This window comes from Bombus vosnesenskii, unplaced genomic scaffold (assembly GCF_011952255.1).
Source record: "Bombus vosnesenskii isolate JDL3184/JDL3185 unplaced genomic scaffold, Bvos_JDL3184-5_v1.1 scf7180000013274, whole genome shotgun sequence".
Lineage (NCBI taxonomy): Eukaryota > Metazoa > Arthropoda > Insecta > Hymenoptera > Apidae > Bombus > Bombus vosnesenskii.
In genome coordinates, this window is record NW_022882932.1 from 1,090,916 (window position 1) to 1,105,764 (window position 14,849).

At 38.8% G+C, this 14,849-nt stretch overlaps 1 protein-coding gene across 2 annotated transcripts in view; it reads left to right on the forward strand.

Moving 5' to 3' along the window:
- The window catches only part of LOC117231804 (transcription factor AP-2-epsilon), a 200,058-nt gene that overhangs the window by 80,534 nt on the left and 104,675 nt on the right, over positions 1-14,849 (forward strand). The window contains exon 3 of one of the 2 annotated variants that reach the window (XM_033490599.1): positions 7,439-7,558. The exons of the other annotated variant lie outside the window; for it this stretch is intronic. Coding sequence (XP_033346490.1) covers positions 7,496-7,558 — 63 coding nt within the window. The 5' untranslated portion in view covers positions 7,439-7,495. The remainder of the gene's footprint in view (positions 1-7,438; positions 7,559-14,849) is intronic. 2 annotated transcript variants of the gene reach the window in all.

A 14,849-nucleotide genomic window follows, 5' to 3' on the forward strand; every position in this document is an offset into this window, starting at 1 on the left:
TTCATTTCGCGACCGCAATTAAAATGAACGTTTTAACACTGTTCGAGATATCTTTACAAGTTGCTACGGCAGATACGCCTGATTATGCCCTTCGGCTACGCGATCTCTAGACAACGAAGACAACGAAATTGAGTAATTTCGTTGATCTAATATTTGTTACACGCTAATGAGGATTGCAATGAGTGTAGACAAAATGGGTAATTAAAAATGGAAATTTTATGCGAGATAGGCAAACTGGATCGGAGAGTATTTATCAATGGATCAAAGATACTTATGGATAGGAAAATATGATCATTTTCTTTACATTAGAACTTCATTTTGTTCGGTTCTTTGCTAACTTTTTTGCTACTGTCTATAAAATGTTCTTCTTTCATTTTTTGAAGTTTTCAGATGAAAGATGTGAAATTATTAAACAGAATTTACATTTCATAATCATTGTTTCCACAAATTGAAAACATGACTTTACCACAAGAATTTGTATTTATCGTGTTTGAATCATAATCCATGTCACAGATGTGATTCCATAACGTGAAATAAGGAATAAATTAAATAATAGTCATATGTGTATTTAATACGATAGGATAATATAAACAGCAATGGAACTCATTACTGTAGCTTAATTATAGCTCTGAATTTTCAAAATGAGCTATTTTCTACGTCCTCTTATTATATTCGATGTGCCTATTCAGAATACCATAGTCTTTACCAATTATCAAAAGATGCTTAAACTCGAAGCAAGACAAAAAATGAACAAGAAAGAAAACTTGTTTTCCTGCAATTTCAACCGAAATCCGTGGAACGTCGATTATGAAAGATCATGAACTTCATTTCAGTTGTCGAGTTAACAAGGTAGCTGAAATTCTTGTATTATTGATCAGTCTTTGATCTTCCTTCACGCGTGCATTAAATTCGGTTTGATTTCTCGATTTAATTTCGTCACTCGAGGCCAATTTATTTTTTAACGAGTAAATGTGAAAAAACAAAACGGGAGAGAAAGGCGGGGGCGGTGAGAACGTGTCGGAGTCGCTGAACAACACCGGATCGTTTGAAATAACACTTTGCGGAAGCGTAAATAAATTAAACTGATCTGCCGCGAGCAAATGTTACACGAACAACCGCGATTTTATGGCAATCAAACAATTTACACACCTGAATTTACACTGGGATATGCGATAATCGACATTAATAATCGAACGCTGAAATCTCCGCCACGCGATTTGCCAGAGAGAGAGAGAGGGAGAGAGAGTGAGAGAGAGAGAGAGTTTGAAAAATCTAAAATATCGAGACGTCTTTAAATGCTGTTTTTAAATACGATATCTAACTATGTTGTATTACTCGTTCCTTCTTTACATTCGTATCTCTTCGAGTATTTTATTTTCCGATCAAATATTTAAAAACTATATTTTCATGATATCTACTGAAATATAGTAACATCCATTTCGAGCCATATAAATCCAAAGAGAGCAACCTCTTTAGTTAAATATTAACCAGACGATTTACAAAAACTAAACGAATGTTAAAATGAGAATAAAATGAAGATAAAATTAAAATAACTGGCATTAAAGATATCCAAGTTTTTGTAAAACGAAGTACGATTCATTCCAGATAAAATACTAAAATCCACAAGCACCAACTTGTCCCTGAAGAACTTCCACAAAACAGCCTCTCGTCACTGATGAGTTAATCAGCTCGCCAACCAATTTACCCAGCGAGCTCACCCCTGACTGTTGAACCACAAAACCCGCCATGGAGGAGGAAAAAAATCCCTGAAGCACCGATCCCGTTCAAGAGACAAAAGGCGCTCGTCGATAGCGAAGAATCTCTGGTCGATAATCCTGCTGAGGCAATCCTGTTGTTAAAAAAAAAAATAGGGACCATGATGGGGCCTCGTTGCTCGCAACGAGCCTCGGTCGAGAGCATATCTCTGTCGCGGGAGTGTCCACTGAAACTGTTGGCCGGTCGCGTTTCCATGAAAGGGATCGCTGTTTTGCGGTTTACCGATGGCGAGGCGAAACGATCGGCCGGCTAGGAAATAGCTCGGTAAATAGCGCGGCTCCCCTCGTTAACTCGATTTAATGGCACGTCGTTAGCAGTCGTATAGCTGGGGACGTGATCATAAAAAAACGAGTGCACTCGGAATTCGGGATACCCGGAATCGGTGAGGTTCGCCGAGTTTGGTAGAACAGAGACACAACTCGAGAACGGAACCAGGACGAAACGTGTTATTGTACCTTACCGGTTCCCGTGTATCCGGTTCTCGGCTCAGGCAATATCTATAAAAGATGATAACGCCGCTGATTGCCGGCGTATAAAACTGCCAACCTAACTCCTGCCCGTTCGACGATTGTATAACTCAGTTAGCGATTCTGCTTTTCCGGGATAGGCGCTGTTGCCCGCTGCTGATCGCTGTTGAGCATTGGCCGAGGGAGGTCTGAGAGATGAATTGATTCGATGGATCGTGTTGTAATTCTCGATGATGGCTGATTGTTGCTGCGGTGCAGTGGTTTTGGAAAATTTATGTAAAGTGGTATAAGTTACGATGTTGTTAGCCTGGTATCGGGTATTGTGTAATTATAATAGATGTAGTGCTCGTGAGTCAAGAAATGATGTTATTGCATAGATAATTCTACTATCGCGGAGTGGGTGATATTTTGACTATTGTGAAATTCGAAACTATTTCAAATTCAACTCGAAGATTTGTTTTCTGCGGGGAATATGTAAAGCTGAATCGTGTTACAGATATATGAATTGAAACTCGATAAACGTTTAATACAGAAAGATATAAATATATGTCTAGATTCAAGAATAATTTGCATACAATGCAAGTAATAAATGAGATGAAATAAACGCAGGAAATGTTTTATTAAACAAATGATTAAATATAAACAGATAAGGGATTTATTAAATAATAATTGAAGAACACGTTTCTCACTAACGCTAACGATAGAGCAGTGAATTTTGTCATAAAGAAAGATACACGTTTCAATTTAAAGTACATAGTCGTCTCACACTTGAAAGATGAAGTTCAACTTCGTCGCGATATAGTCTTGGATACCCTTGGTTCTGTCACTCCTTTTGTTCTACCCTTTCTTTGTTGTTTGCAGTTTCTTTAAAGTCTCGGCTACAGAGGAGCATTTACAATTTTTGTTTGAAACAGCAGTTTGAAGTAGCGTTTAAAGTCGACTAATATTATCTTCTGCTTTGTGACGGCGCTTTTACGTATTCCCTTTGCTTCATCTCTTCTATTGTTTTAATCCTTCCCACGCGTTCGTAACTTCTGAAAAGAGCAAAAAGGTACTTATAATTTTTCTACTAAGGAAACATTGATGTTGTTTCGAAAAATAAAATACACTTCGCGGTACTCGCATTTCCGTTATATATACTTCGGTTAAAAACCAGTTGTTTTTCGACAAAAGATAATAAAAGTAAATTTACTTTTTATATCTGTGTATATTTTACTAGTTATTATTTTATATTCTTAAGCAAACAAACGAATAGGTAGTGATTGAGGTTCTTTTATCAATCGAAAGAATACACCAACATTTACGATCATAAAACGAAAGATTAGTTTCAACATGCGTCGAGCAAGATGCTTAGACCGTTCCAAGAATTACGACAATTTAAGTAAATCACATGATGTAATATCAGGTGTTAGGCATCTATGTTGTTTCAGAATTTTTTGCGTAATCCTAATTCCATGGTAGGAAAGCAAATAATTCCGTTCGCCAACCGTTATCCATCGGAATATAACTCAAGCCAAGTTTTTAATTTTTTTCGCGAGAATATATTCATTTTGGATTTCTCAATAGAACGTTTCCTTCTCCTGTGAATTTGTGGAAGATGTAATATATCGTAATACGAACAATACAAGAAGAATGAAATAAGAAATATAAGATTTTGTACTTCCGATATTTTTCTATATAGATGTACTTACATATTATATGGCGGTCATAGACGTAAAGAATACTAATATCACCATTTAAAGTAATATAATGTAGAATAAAGAAGAAGAACGCGCCGATGTCAAGATAACAGACTCATCTAATACCACTTGACAAATTTCAAATACCACATTTCATTTTAAATGAAATACACTTGTAACTACAATAACGGTTTCTCTAGTTCAAACATGAATATTTAAATTCTTTCACTATTTTAGCTATACTACGTACAGCTCCATCAGTAATTCATCTAATTTTTTCAAAAACAAATAAAAATTCCGAATTAAAAAGCTTCAAGGTAAACTGAATTCACCACTCTTATCATCGCTTATCAGTTCGCATCATAGATCTTATTAATTAATATAAACCACAAAAATTATTACGAAGTATACAGTATGTCGGGTATCGAGTTCGTCAAATCGTACAGACGGTCAAATATCAATCAACGATGCAATGATTGTCCATTTAGCCAGCTAGCAACAAAGACTTAGACCCACGAATCTCGTACCAAACTGACTCCATATCCAAACAGCGAGACAACGTAGGCCTCGAATGACGAAGCTGATGGTGTACAAGCAATTTCATATTTACGAGGCCAAACAGAAACAGGGAAACCGAATGCCACGAATCGTGAAACTTGTCGACCAATCGGTTGGCCTGTCGGCGGTGTTGGACACCGGCAGGTTTCCCCATTAGCATCGCTCGACAGGCGAGGTTGTTGGTCCAGTGTGTCTGGTTTCGCGAGCGTGAAGCTCGCGCGTGCTCGTCTCGTGGAACGCAGCCTGGACGTGCAGGATCGTCGGTCGTATCAGCGGCACATGGCGTAGAAACCCATTATGAATATTCAGCCGAGGGTAGCCGGCATGGCTGCGTTCGAATCCATTATTCATCGCCACGGCGGCATCAGACCGCGCGCTGCATTTTCCACCGGGTCTGGGACCTGGGTTAGGTCGGGGAGGAAAGAAGGTTACTTACCACTGGCCAAGGAACAGGAATATAGGTGAGCTACGGTCTGGAGAGAGAGGAAAAAGAAAAGATGAGAAGGAATGATCGAGGAACTGGTAGCGGACAAGAGGAAGAGGTTTAAGTAGAGCAGAGATTGAGGGAAGGAAGATTGGAGCGTTGCGAGGAAAAAGTTACGAGGATAGGAGAAGGAGGGAAGAATAGGAAGATGAGAAAGAGAGACAAAATGTGACTAGAGAGAAGAGAGGGATATGGGAAACTTGGAAAAGAGGTCATAAAAATTGCAAAAGGTGAAGAAATCGTGGGGGAGAGGAATGGAAATATGGAAAAATAAGGTATATGTGAAAAAATAGTGACCAGAAAACAGCAGGAGAATATAAATTATAAATATAAGGAACGAAAAATAAAAGATGAGAGAAAAGGAGTTTAAAAAAAGAATTGTTCGTGGTATTTTTATTTGTCCGTTTTCCCTTGGTTCGTCGTGGTCGTTCTCTTCTTTTGGATCTACGTGTGCCTCTTCTGCGCGGTCTCGTTCTCCTTTGGGATCCTCACCCTCCTCACAACCGCTGGTTCCTCTGGTCGTTTCGCGTGGTTTTATTCGTTGGCGGAAAGAATGCGCTTCGTTCGGCCTAGTAATCAGTTCGGGAGAGCCAGCTGAGGGAGAGGATCGCTTACGCAACAGAAACCCGTCGTCAAATTTTTTGAATTCCTGAACGCGCGAAATAAACCGGGCTCTCGTGATAGGAATCCATCTTGTAAAATTAAAAGTAAATTGTTGTTTGTACTACCTGTTCTATGACAGAAAAATATATTACATTATATTAAGATTATCTTAGTTAGTTCTTAATTTCTGGTTAATACATCTAATTAGATTTCCGAATTATTTATACAGATTTCGTTTAATTTTTAGCAGCAGAAAGATATTAAATCTCTGGTCAATTTCAATCAGAATATAGAAAGGTGAATATATGATATACACTCCGATAAAAATAATTTAAAAAATACATGTAATAAATCGTTTTGTGCGGTACGTATCATAAATAAACGACTTTCCGAATCACGACATAATTACTCATTATAATTACAACTTAGTTATAGTGAAAAATCTGTTTCCTTCGATCTTACCTACTCAAAAAGAAAAAAAGAAGAAGAAAGAGGGAAAATGAGGAACAAGATAATGAAGATGCGTTTTTCAATTCCGTATCGCAAGTAAGCAGCTGGGCAGTTTCTAGTTACACGATCCAACGAATGCCCAAGCATACTGGTTATCATCGGTCTGAAGAGTGTTTCACATGAAATTGCGTTCATTATACACGTGACATGTTAAGGACAAGGAAAAGACAAATAGCGTTGCGAAGAAAATAATAAATCGAGCGAAGGAGGAATTCGAAAAAAACATCCGTAGTGATTTACTTGCTTACTTTTTCTCCTAAATCGATATATCGCAGGTATCAGCTGGCTCGATGTTTGAACCGCAAAATTGAAGCTTGAAGCACGCTTTGCAATTATGTAATTCGAGCGAAAAGCTTGCTTGCTGAATTTTATATTTTCATTTTGCTTGGAAAGAGAGGGAACTCCATTCGAATTTTTTAAAAGTAAATCAACGTGATGTGATTTGTGACTTTTAGAAAATTAACACGTTTTTATAAATAGTTTACTATAAGTATATGAATCTAAATTACGAGAGAGATGATAGGTACTGCGTAATTTTAATAGAAAGATTTTTCTGTGTAAAAATCCTGCTCGGTGATAAGTCTCGATTTTGAGAATCGGTAGATTAGATAGCGATTATTATTTAAGGAAACTTTGAATATTATAAGATATATATAATTTATATAATTAATTCCTGTAAATGAAGACATTGTTTTAATATTACGATATTCAAGATACATATTTCATCAGATTGATATTTTCTAATTACCATTAATTGAGCACGTTTATCCGATGATAGCAGCCCGATGATAAAGCAGTGATAAGCTTTCGCTGATTATTATCGATAACAATATTATTAAATCTTTAGTGACAATATATTAAATGTATTTTGGCAGTATATTAAATTAAAGTGTTAAAGTTGGAAAAGATTCAATTTGCTGTGCTTTAATCAAATAAAAACATAATGTATGTGTTTGCTAATCACACGAAGCCGTATATCACAATTTCTATATAGTGGATAAATTATAGCTTTTATATCTTTGACATAAATAATGGATGTTTCACAAGACAGATCGATAATTCTGTGAAGCACAATGTAATAAGATATATCCTTTTATTAGCGAGATTGTAATTATCAATCAACATTCATGTAACATCTGAATCGTCCATGATCACTTTATGAAGAATTGCAGCCACAAGATTTACGTAATAAAAGAAGCCCATATGGACATCTTTGTCGTTAGAACTATAGATCATTCACGTAATTTGAATAACGATTCATGAAAATAAAAAGCTTGAAAATTCTTTTTCTATCTTATATGTCTTGTTCAAAGTTAGTTTATTTGATCGCTAACTAGGCGTTTCGTCTTGTTCTAGGTAAGTTGTGACCGGAGAACCGCGGTGAACGTTTGGATAATATTTCGGCGGTAGAGCTCAGAATGACGTTCAGATGCATGCCAGCCTTTCAGACACTTGGAGGCGGTGACTGCGGTGCATCCTGGGTAAGTGTGTTGTTCTTATGTAACTTGGTTGCCGCAATCCCTGTGAACGAAACGTCACACAGACTTATGCGTTCCGACCTTTCTTCCATGCGATTCCGCAAAAAATTTGTATTTCGCGCTCATCCAGACACATTTTCAACGCCTCTTGCAATTTTCTAGTCAGTCAAAGATGATCCGCTAGACGTGCAACGCTTTGAGATAGTTATGAAATCAGAGATTGAAAAAGACTTGGAGTAGCTATTAGAATACGACAATGCAATGTTAAAAAAATGACAAATTTTAATATTTTTATTCATTTTAAAATAATGGGAGTTCTACTGTACGTGAATTACAAATTATTCAATAACTTTACATAAATCATGTAAACAATTACTACTTTTAAATATCGTATTTAGGTAGTCGTCGATTTGTATATTTTAATATTCTAATTTTCACTCGAAAATCGTTTTCGATTACCCTCGTAACAGCTCGAGTTAGCAGTTAAAAAATGAAATCTCTCCCTCGCGTATCTTCGGAAGGATCAATGAAAACCTTATTTTCTCTGTTGCATGTTCGTTCATTTGTTTACTTATCTCTCGACTGCATCGTTCGACACGGCACGTTAAGTTTGTCCGGTTTCGTAGCATGTTTCCTGATTTCATTGTCGGTGAGATAGCATGATCTCTGTTAATTTAAACGAGAACGCGATCTCTTTTCTCGATTATCCACTCGCTTGAATGGTCTCAGAATTACATTTGAGACTTTGTATCAATGAATGGTAAAAGAAATGGGAGAATAAATAAAGGATAGGGTTATGAAGAACTACTAAACGTTGAACGCGTCTATGATATTTCGTTGAAATAATTCTTGACTTTTACGATTAATAGATAGCCTCGTTAGCTACTTTGATGGCTGACGTAGATTGTAATAAATAATTCTCAAAGAGATTAGGTATCCATAAACGCGACTATAAGTTTTCTTTGACGTTTAATGAAATTACTATATTTTCATAACCATCGATATTTACATTACACATACATTTTCAGATTCGTTTCGAATTTTACCAATATAATCAGGATAGCCCTGTCTTGTCACAGTTCCAATAGAATTTTATAATGTTTGTAACACACATTATACATATATACCTATTTGAAAAAATGTCTACAAGTTTTTAAACACTGGCACGAGCTGCTATACTTTATTAAATCAGCAAAACACAAATCCCTATGCGAATGAATAACGAAATCTTTTTAACGAAATTTCTAAATTCCTGGAAATTTAAATCCGTGCAAACGGATAAGAAAAATTAACGGACTACGACCCTGCACGCGTTAACTAAAGCATTTTCATGAAACCAAAACTATGGCAAGTTCTACGGAAAGAGGACCGGCTCGCCATTATTTGCCAGTAAACCTGATAATTAATTCAACGACTTTAAACCACTGCAGGAAGCGGCAGTGCGAAAGAAAGATTCAATTAAGGGTACAATGCTCTTTTCGTCGCTATCGTTATTACTTTTTGCGCGAATACAACGACACAGTCGTCGATGATGAAATTCGCTATATGCATCGGGAACGCCGATGTATAAACCACTATTTTCCTTGGAACGAAACGCTTGTTCTATTTGCCTGTCATTGTTTCCATTAATTCTGTTTGCGCACCAGAAAGTTTTCCATGCTCAAGGAACCAGAGAAAACTGCGAAAAAGGCACCGTCTAATTGTTACTCGTTCAATGGGAATAACGTAATTGTAACAAGCCCTTTTCATTAACCTCGCTAAACGCAGAAGGTTTTGTACTTACATCGAAAAGAAATTGCGAAATCTCTTTCATCGTGGAATAAAATCTATTGCTGTGTGTGCATTCTTGACAGATATTTGCTAAACGCAAACTAAGAATTAGTGCCTTAAAATGTTCTATGTCTATATAGTATTTAATTCATCGGATAACATATCTAATTTATTGGACGCGAGAAACTTCAAGAGATGAAATTAAAAATTTAGCAGACTTTTCGAATCAGATTTTGCCAGACATAATAGAAATCGCTTTGCGTATTTAGTGCAATAGTAAATTCCGTGGTTGTGCAACCTCCCCTGAGCGATTATCATTCATAGCGTTTAATTCCGGCGTTCAATCTACTCACGATTTTCAATGCAAAATTAATCGTGTAGCGAAAAATATTTGAATTACGGAAATGGTATTAGACAGCTTCAAGCCGATACGTGTACTAACTGTCTGGAAAAGGTTAAACATATTAATTTTAATCTTTAAACACGTCGTTACTCAATATACGTGCTCAATGGCGACTAAAAGATACTCGAGAATTGTTATTAAGAATTATGAATTTATATAACTTTCAAGAGAATGCCACAAGAAAGCAATTACTCGGTTTGTTATTTCGTTTGAAACTGCAATTACAATGTTGTACGCGATAAACTTAAACTTTTCTTCTGGTAAGAAAATGTATTTCTCTTAAGAAATAAAACAGTCATAAAATCTGCTTATCTGTCGTCAAGGAGCTGTTGTACCAACAATTGAGACAAATAGATTCTTTATTTCATGATACTATAGCAAAATAATTTAATTCAAATTTAAATCATTAGCAATAGTTTTTGTACTCGTGAAAAATTTTAACTATTTATGTTGCAAAATTATTTTAAAAAGTATTCAGCGTTGTACAAAAACGGTGCCTGAAGAGAAAAAGAAAACAACCGTCTGAAAAGAGACGAGATCTAGTTCTCAACGAACGAAAAACATTTAAGCGAGATTTCAAAGGGGTGGAAATATTTTTTACGGATCATCAAGTAAGGAATTAAAACACAAAGTGGAATATCGAGCGGTCAGTAAAAGCGAGATTCGCGGAATTATAGAAACGGGAAACGAGGTCGGCAGCAGCCATTTGCCGCGGATAATAAACGCGATAAAAAGCCAACTTAACGCGGCTGCGCGGTCGTGAAGTTTGCGGGTACGAACGAAGGATTCAAATCTACCTTCTTATTCTCATTCCGTTGTTATTACTTTGTTTCCTTTCTCCCCTCTTTCCGAGGCGAGTAAATAACTCCTCGTTTACTCACCCTACCCCCAAGTTTATAATGGAGATTATCTTATTTGCCTGTTGAGACTCGTTTCAATCCGCCAGGCGAAGTCCGAGTCCTCCGCTTGGTTCCTGGAAAAACGACGAGAAAACCGAAGGAAAGTCGCGAGCCTTTGCGAAACAGAGAAAAAGGGGATGTTACCGTGGAAAAATAAGGAAACGATCGTGGTTAGATTTAATGAAATCCTCGGTGCTTTGTCGAGTTCCATGACATTTGGGAATAATATATCGTTCTCTGAAAAATTGAAACATTGAACAACGAATTGGTGTCTTTCAGTCTAGATAAAAAAAAAAGGACGTAGAATTATAGAGCTTTACGTGGAATATGACATTTCGCGTGCATTTGTTGTCTTCCCTCACGATCTTCGAACCATCACGATCATCACCATACCACTACCTACACATTAAAATATATACGCTGCTACGAAACACGGTTACAGAATATAACAACTTCCAAGTGATACAGCACCACGTAGGATTCAAACGCGTGTTCCATTACTCGGAATCCCTCACTTCATCCTTTGCATCCACCTAAAAACCGTATTCAACTTTCGTCACGGGCAAGGACCGTAAATCTGAAACAAGCCGCAAATTAATACGATTTGCCGATTTTTCGACACTAACCCCGATCATCGAGATCTTACTCCTGTCCTTGTATTTCACGAGTATTTCCCCACACTGTGTGATTGCCGATCCACCAGTCGTTCCATCCGTTTCTAGCCATTTCATGCGGCCAACGAATCGCGCGTATAGCTGCACCTTGCAATTACGCAGAAAGGCGGTCCACCCACTCCGCGACTTCGCTGGTTGCGGCACGGCGTAACAGGGCCCCTCCACGGCTTCTCTTCCCCCTCGCTGACCCCCGCGTGCAGTTTCATTATTAATTATCAGGTCGCCAGTGTGTTATTAGTGCACTAGGAGAAACCGCCCGCCTCGCGGCGCGACTCAATTCGAAGGAAGAAGCGGCCCGATCCTTAAGCCGACGATGATAAATAACGACGTGGCGGATACACGCGCACGTATAATCTGCTGCACGGTCGTTTTGAGTGACACGCGGCTGTAATTACTATTATCAATTAGCGGATGGCAGAGGAGATTTATGAATTAAGAATAAAAGCTGCCGTCGAAGATGCTTTCGTATCTTCTATCCTTGAGTGTTTAATCTTTGGCGTGATGTAGATTTTCGAGATTGTTCTACCGATGAAATTTTACTTCCATTCTTATATCGTTTTCAACGATAGGAAATTTCATCGTTGTAGTGCTTTCATCTATAATCGGATTTTTCTTTGTTCGCGAGGATAGGATATTGGCAGATTGTTTTGCCGAACAAAGTCGCTTCGTCTTGAGTAAAAGTGAAAATAAAACTTTGCATCGTCTAAAAAAATGAGAAAGATCGAAAGCATCCAAAAATTATCGTACCTACTCCTCTCGTATTTCTCTCAAGAATGAAGAATCTTTCAACCGCTGTGCCGATCTTGATGGACACCTGTTCCGCGAGACATAGCTCCCCGTAAAAAGGAGTTGGCGATGGAAGGCGCGCCAGATTCCCTCGAGGAAGGAGATCAACAATCCCGTCAGAGATTTACAACGATGCACACGAGCGTTCCTAGTTGCGATCTAGCGTTAAACTATTTAATGCCGCGTGAGACGCGTAATTATCATATTCAAATTGTCAGCTATGCTTCGGGGGCAACGAGTCGCGTTAATGACTCGCGTGTACCGTACCCATGTCGACGTCGTTTGCCACGATGTCCAGTGGGTATACCAGTCGAATGACGATCCTGCACCAGTCAATTGGTATTTAACAATTATCGGAAGAACGATAATTAGAAACGAAAGAAGAAAGACACGAAAGACACGCGGAAGCAGAAACAGGAGAAGGTCGTAGACCTTTTCTCTTCTAATTATTGGCTGATAATTAATGTGACGTAATTAAAAAGGCGAAACGACGCGGACAAATGGCGGCGACTTGGTGTGGCATTGGCCGACCTGCGTGCATCGCGTTTAGCCTGCCGTTCGTTTTTCTCGCATAACGAACTCATTTATTTCTACACAGTAATGTACGACAATGCAGGCCGGTCGAACTACGACACGAAACAAAGCACGCTGTGGCTGGTCGGCGCGCGCCTATACGCCAGAAACCGCTTCTTAGCAAACGAGCTGCGCGCCGGCACCCTGAGGGGCGGCGAGTATTTCACCAGAATTTACGTTGCGTTTCACGCTGCTAATACCGCTGTAGTATAATTATAATTAGCGGGCTACGCCCTTCACACCGCCCCTTGGAAAGTTCGCCGTGTCGGATACCTGGCGCGCGTATCCTTCACCTTGATGTCCGGCGACCGGCTCGATGGCCGCGTCGCTATGTTGCTCTTGTTTTCGCGTCGTCGCGTCGCGTCAGCCCGGTTTCACCTCGATTCTGTATCTTTTATTGCGATTAGCTTATCTTTTTCGACGCTTCCAACGGAATCTCTGTATGTTTTCTGTGATGAAAGATCATCATTTAACGCGAAAATGGAGATTTTCGGTCTGGCTGAATTAAGAAAATATCGTGGAAATATGGTAGCCTTGAGCGATAATTTGTCGAACAACAAATACGACATCGTAACATTGACGTATTACAAGATATGGGTTGCATGTGGACATATATAAACTACTTTTCATATTTAAAACATTTTAAGGCAAATATTATAATCAACTGATTTGTAATGTGCAAAATTTACTCGTAGCAAACCTGTTGCTGCTACACAAGAGAATTTATTATTGCGGATAACTTGTAATTTGCAACTTGCGAAATTTCACTGGTAATATTAGTCCAATTCTGCAAGTTTTGAAAAATAATATGGTGATACAAAAGTTGGATGTCAATTATAAATGAAATTCATTAGAAAGTTACTTTCGCGAGTAAAAACGAAGGTCGAACATCCACATGATACATTTTTTTATACAATGTTTATACGAATATTTGTATACGACGGTGGTGGTAGGTACATAGATATTGGCCAAAAGCTTTTACCCTTTTCACGGGAAAAATTTGAAGCCGAATTACACGACAAACAATATGTGCACATTTGTACATTTGTTCGACAGATATCGTATTTTTCTACAATTTGCAAGCGGGGAAAAAAATGCACAGATTGTAAATCAGATTACATATTGTAGAATTGCAAATTTGTAACTGTGAATGCCGCACCGAGCGAAATGTATTTTTTCCCCTCAGAAACTTTTTTTAACCGCTATATGAAAAATTTATCTTTCGATGTTTCATTTGCTGTTTCAAGTTCAATGACTCTATCGCTCGCTGTAGTTTTTCCTCGTTCATTCATGAACCTATCGTTGAAAATCATCTAAAACTCTTGTCGTTTCCTAATAATCTACAAATAATTTTTCATACCAAAAAACAAAAGGGAATCGAACGGTAATATTTTTTAATCAAATAGACAAGGGAAACTTTCTTCGATCTTCGATCTCCAATCCTACGGAAACTAACCTTTCGTTCGAAATTCCGTATCGACATCGTCATCAAGATTTCCTGGCAAAACTGCGCCGCGAATCGAAGATCCTATCCACATATAAAGCCTATCAAAATATTCCAATCTGCTGGCAGAGATACCGAGAGCTTTGGCTTCGGCTCTGGCCGAATCCCGTCCGATCGAAACTTCGATCACGCCCAGCGCGTCTGTCCAAGGGATCCAGAATGGATCCTGATCGAGATCGCCCGCGTTCAAAAGGGAGGCAGATGCAAAACAAGCGGCGTTTCGCCTCTCCGCTTGTCCGCCACTTAGCGCGCCGCGATCATGGAGTTTCCATGGGCAGCGTTCTGCACGGCATGACACCGGCCAATCGCGCAAAATTACGTGGAGAGGCCGACAGAAACGGAGGGAAAAAGGAGGGAAGCGAGCTGGCACAGGGTGAACAGGGTAAAGGAGGGGAGGGAGAGAAAGGAGACGAAGAAGGAAGAGAAGCCTCGGCTCGATGGTGGCCAAGAGAAGAAAGAAGAGACGAAAAAGAGGAGAAAGAGAATGGTGCGCGTGCCTCGGGGCGAAGTCTTGGGCCTCGCGTGCCCAGGCATGGCCTCGTCTCACTCTCGAGCGTTCGCGGTCAGAGGTCATCATCGAGCACGAGCCACCTTGGGGTTCTCAACCTCCCCTCGGTGTTGCCGACACCGATATAAAACTGCCTCATTAAAGGCGTTTGCGAATTCCGAGCGTGCCTCGAATCGA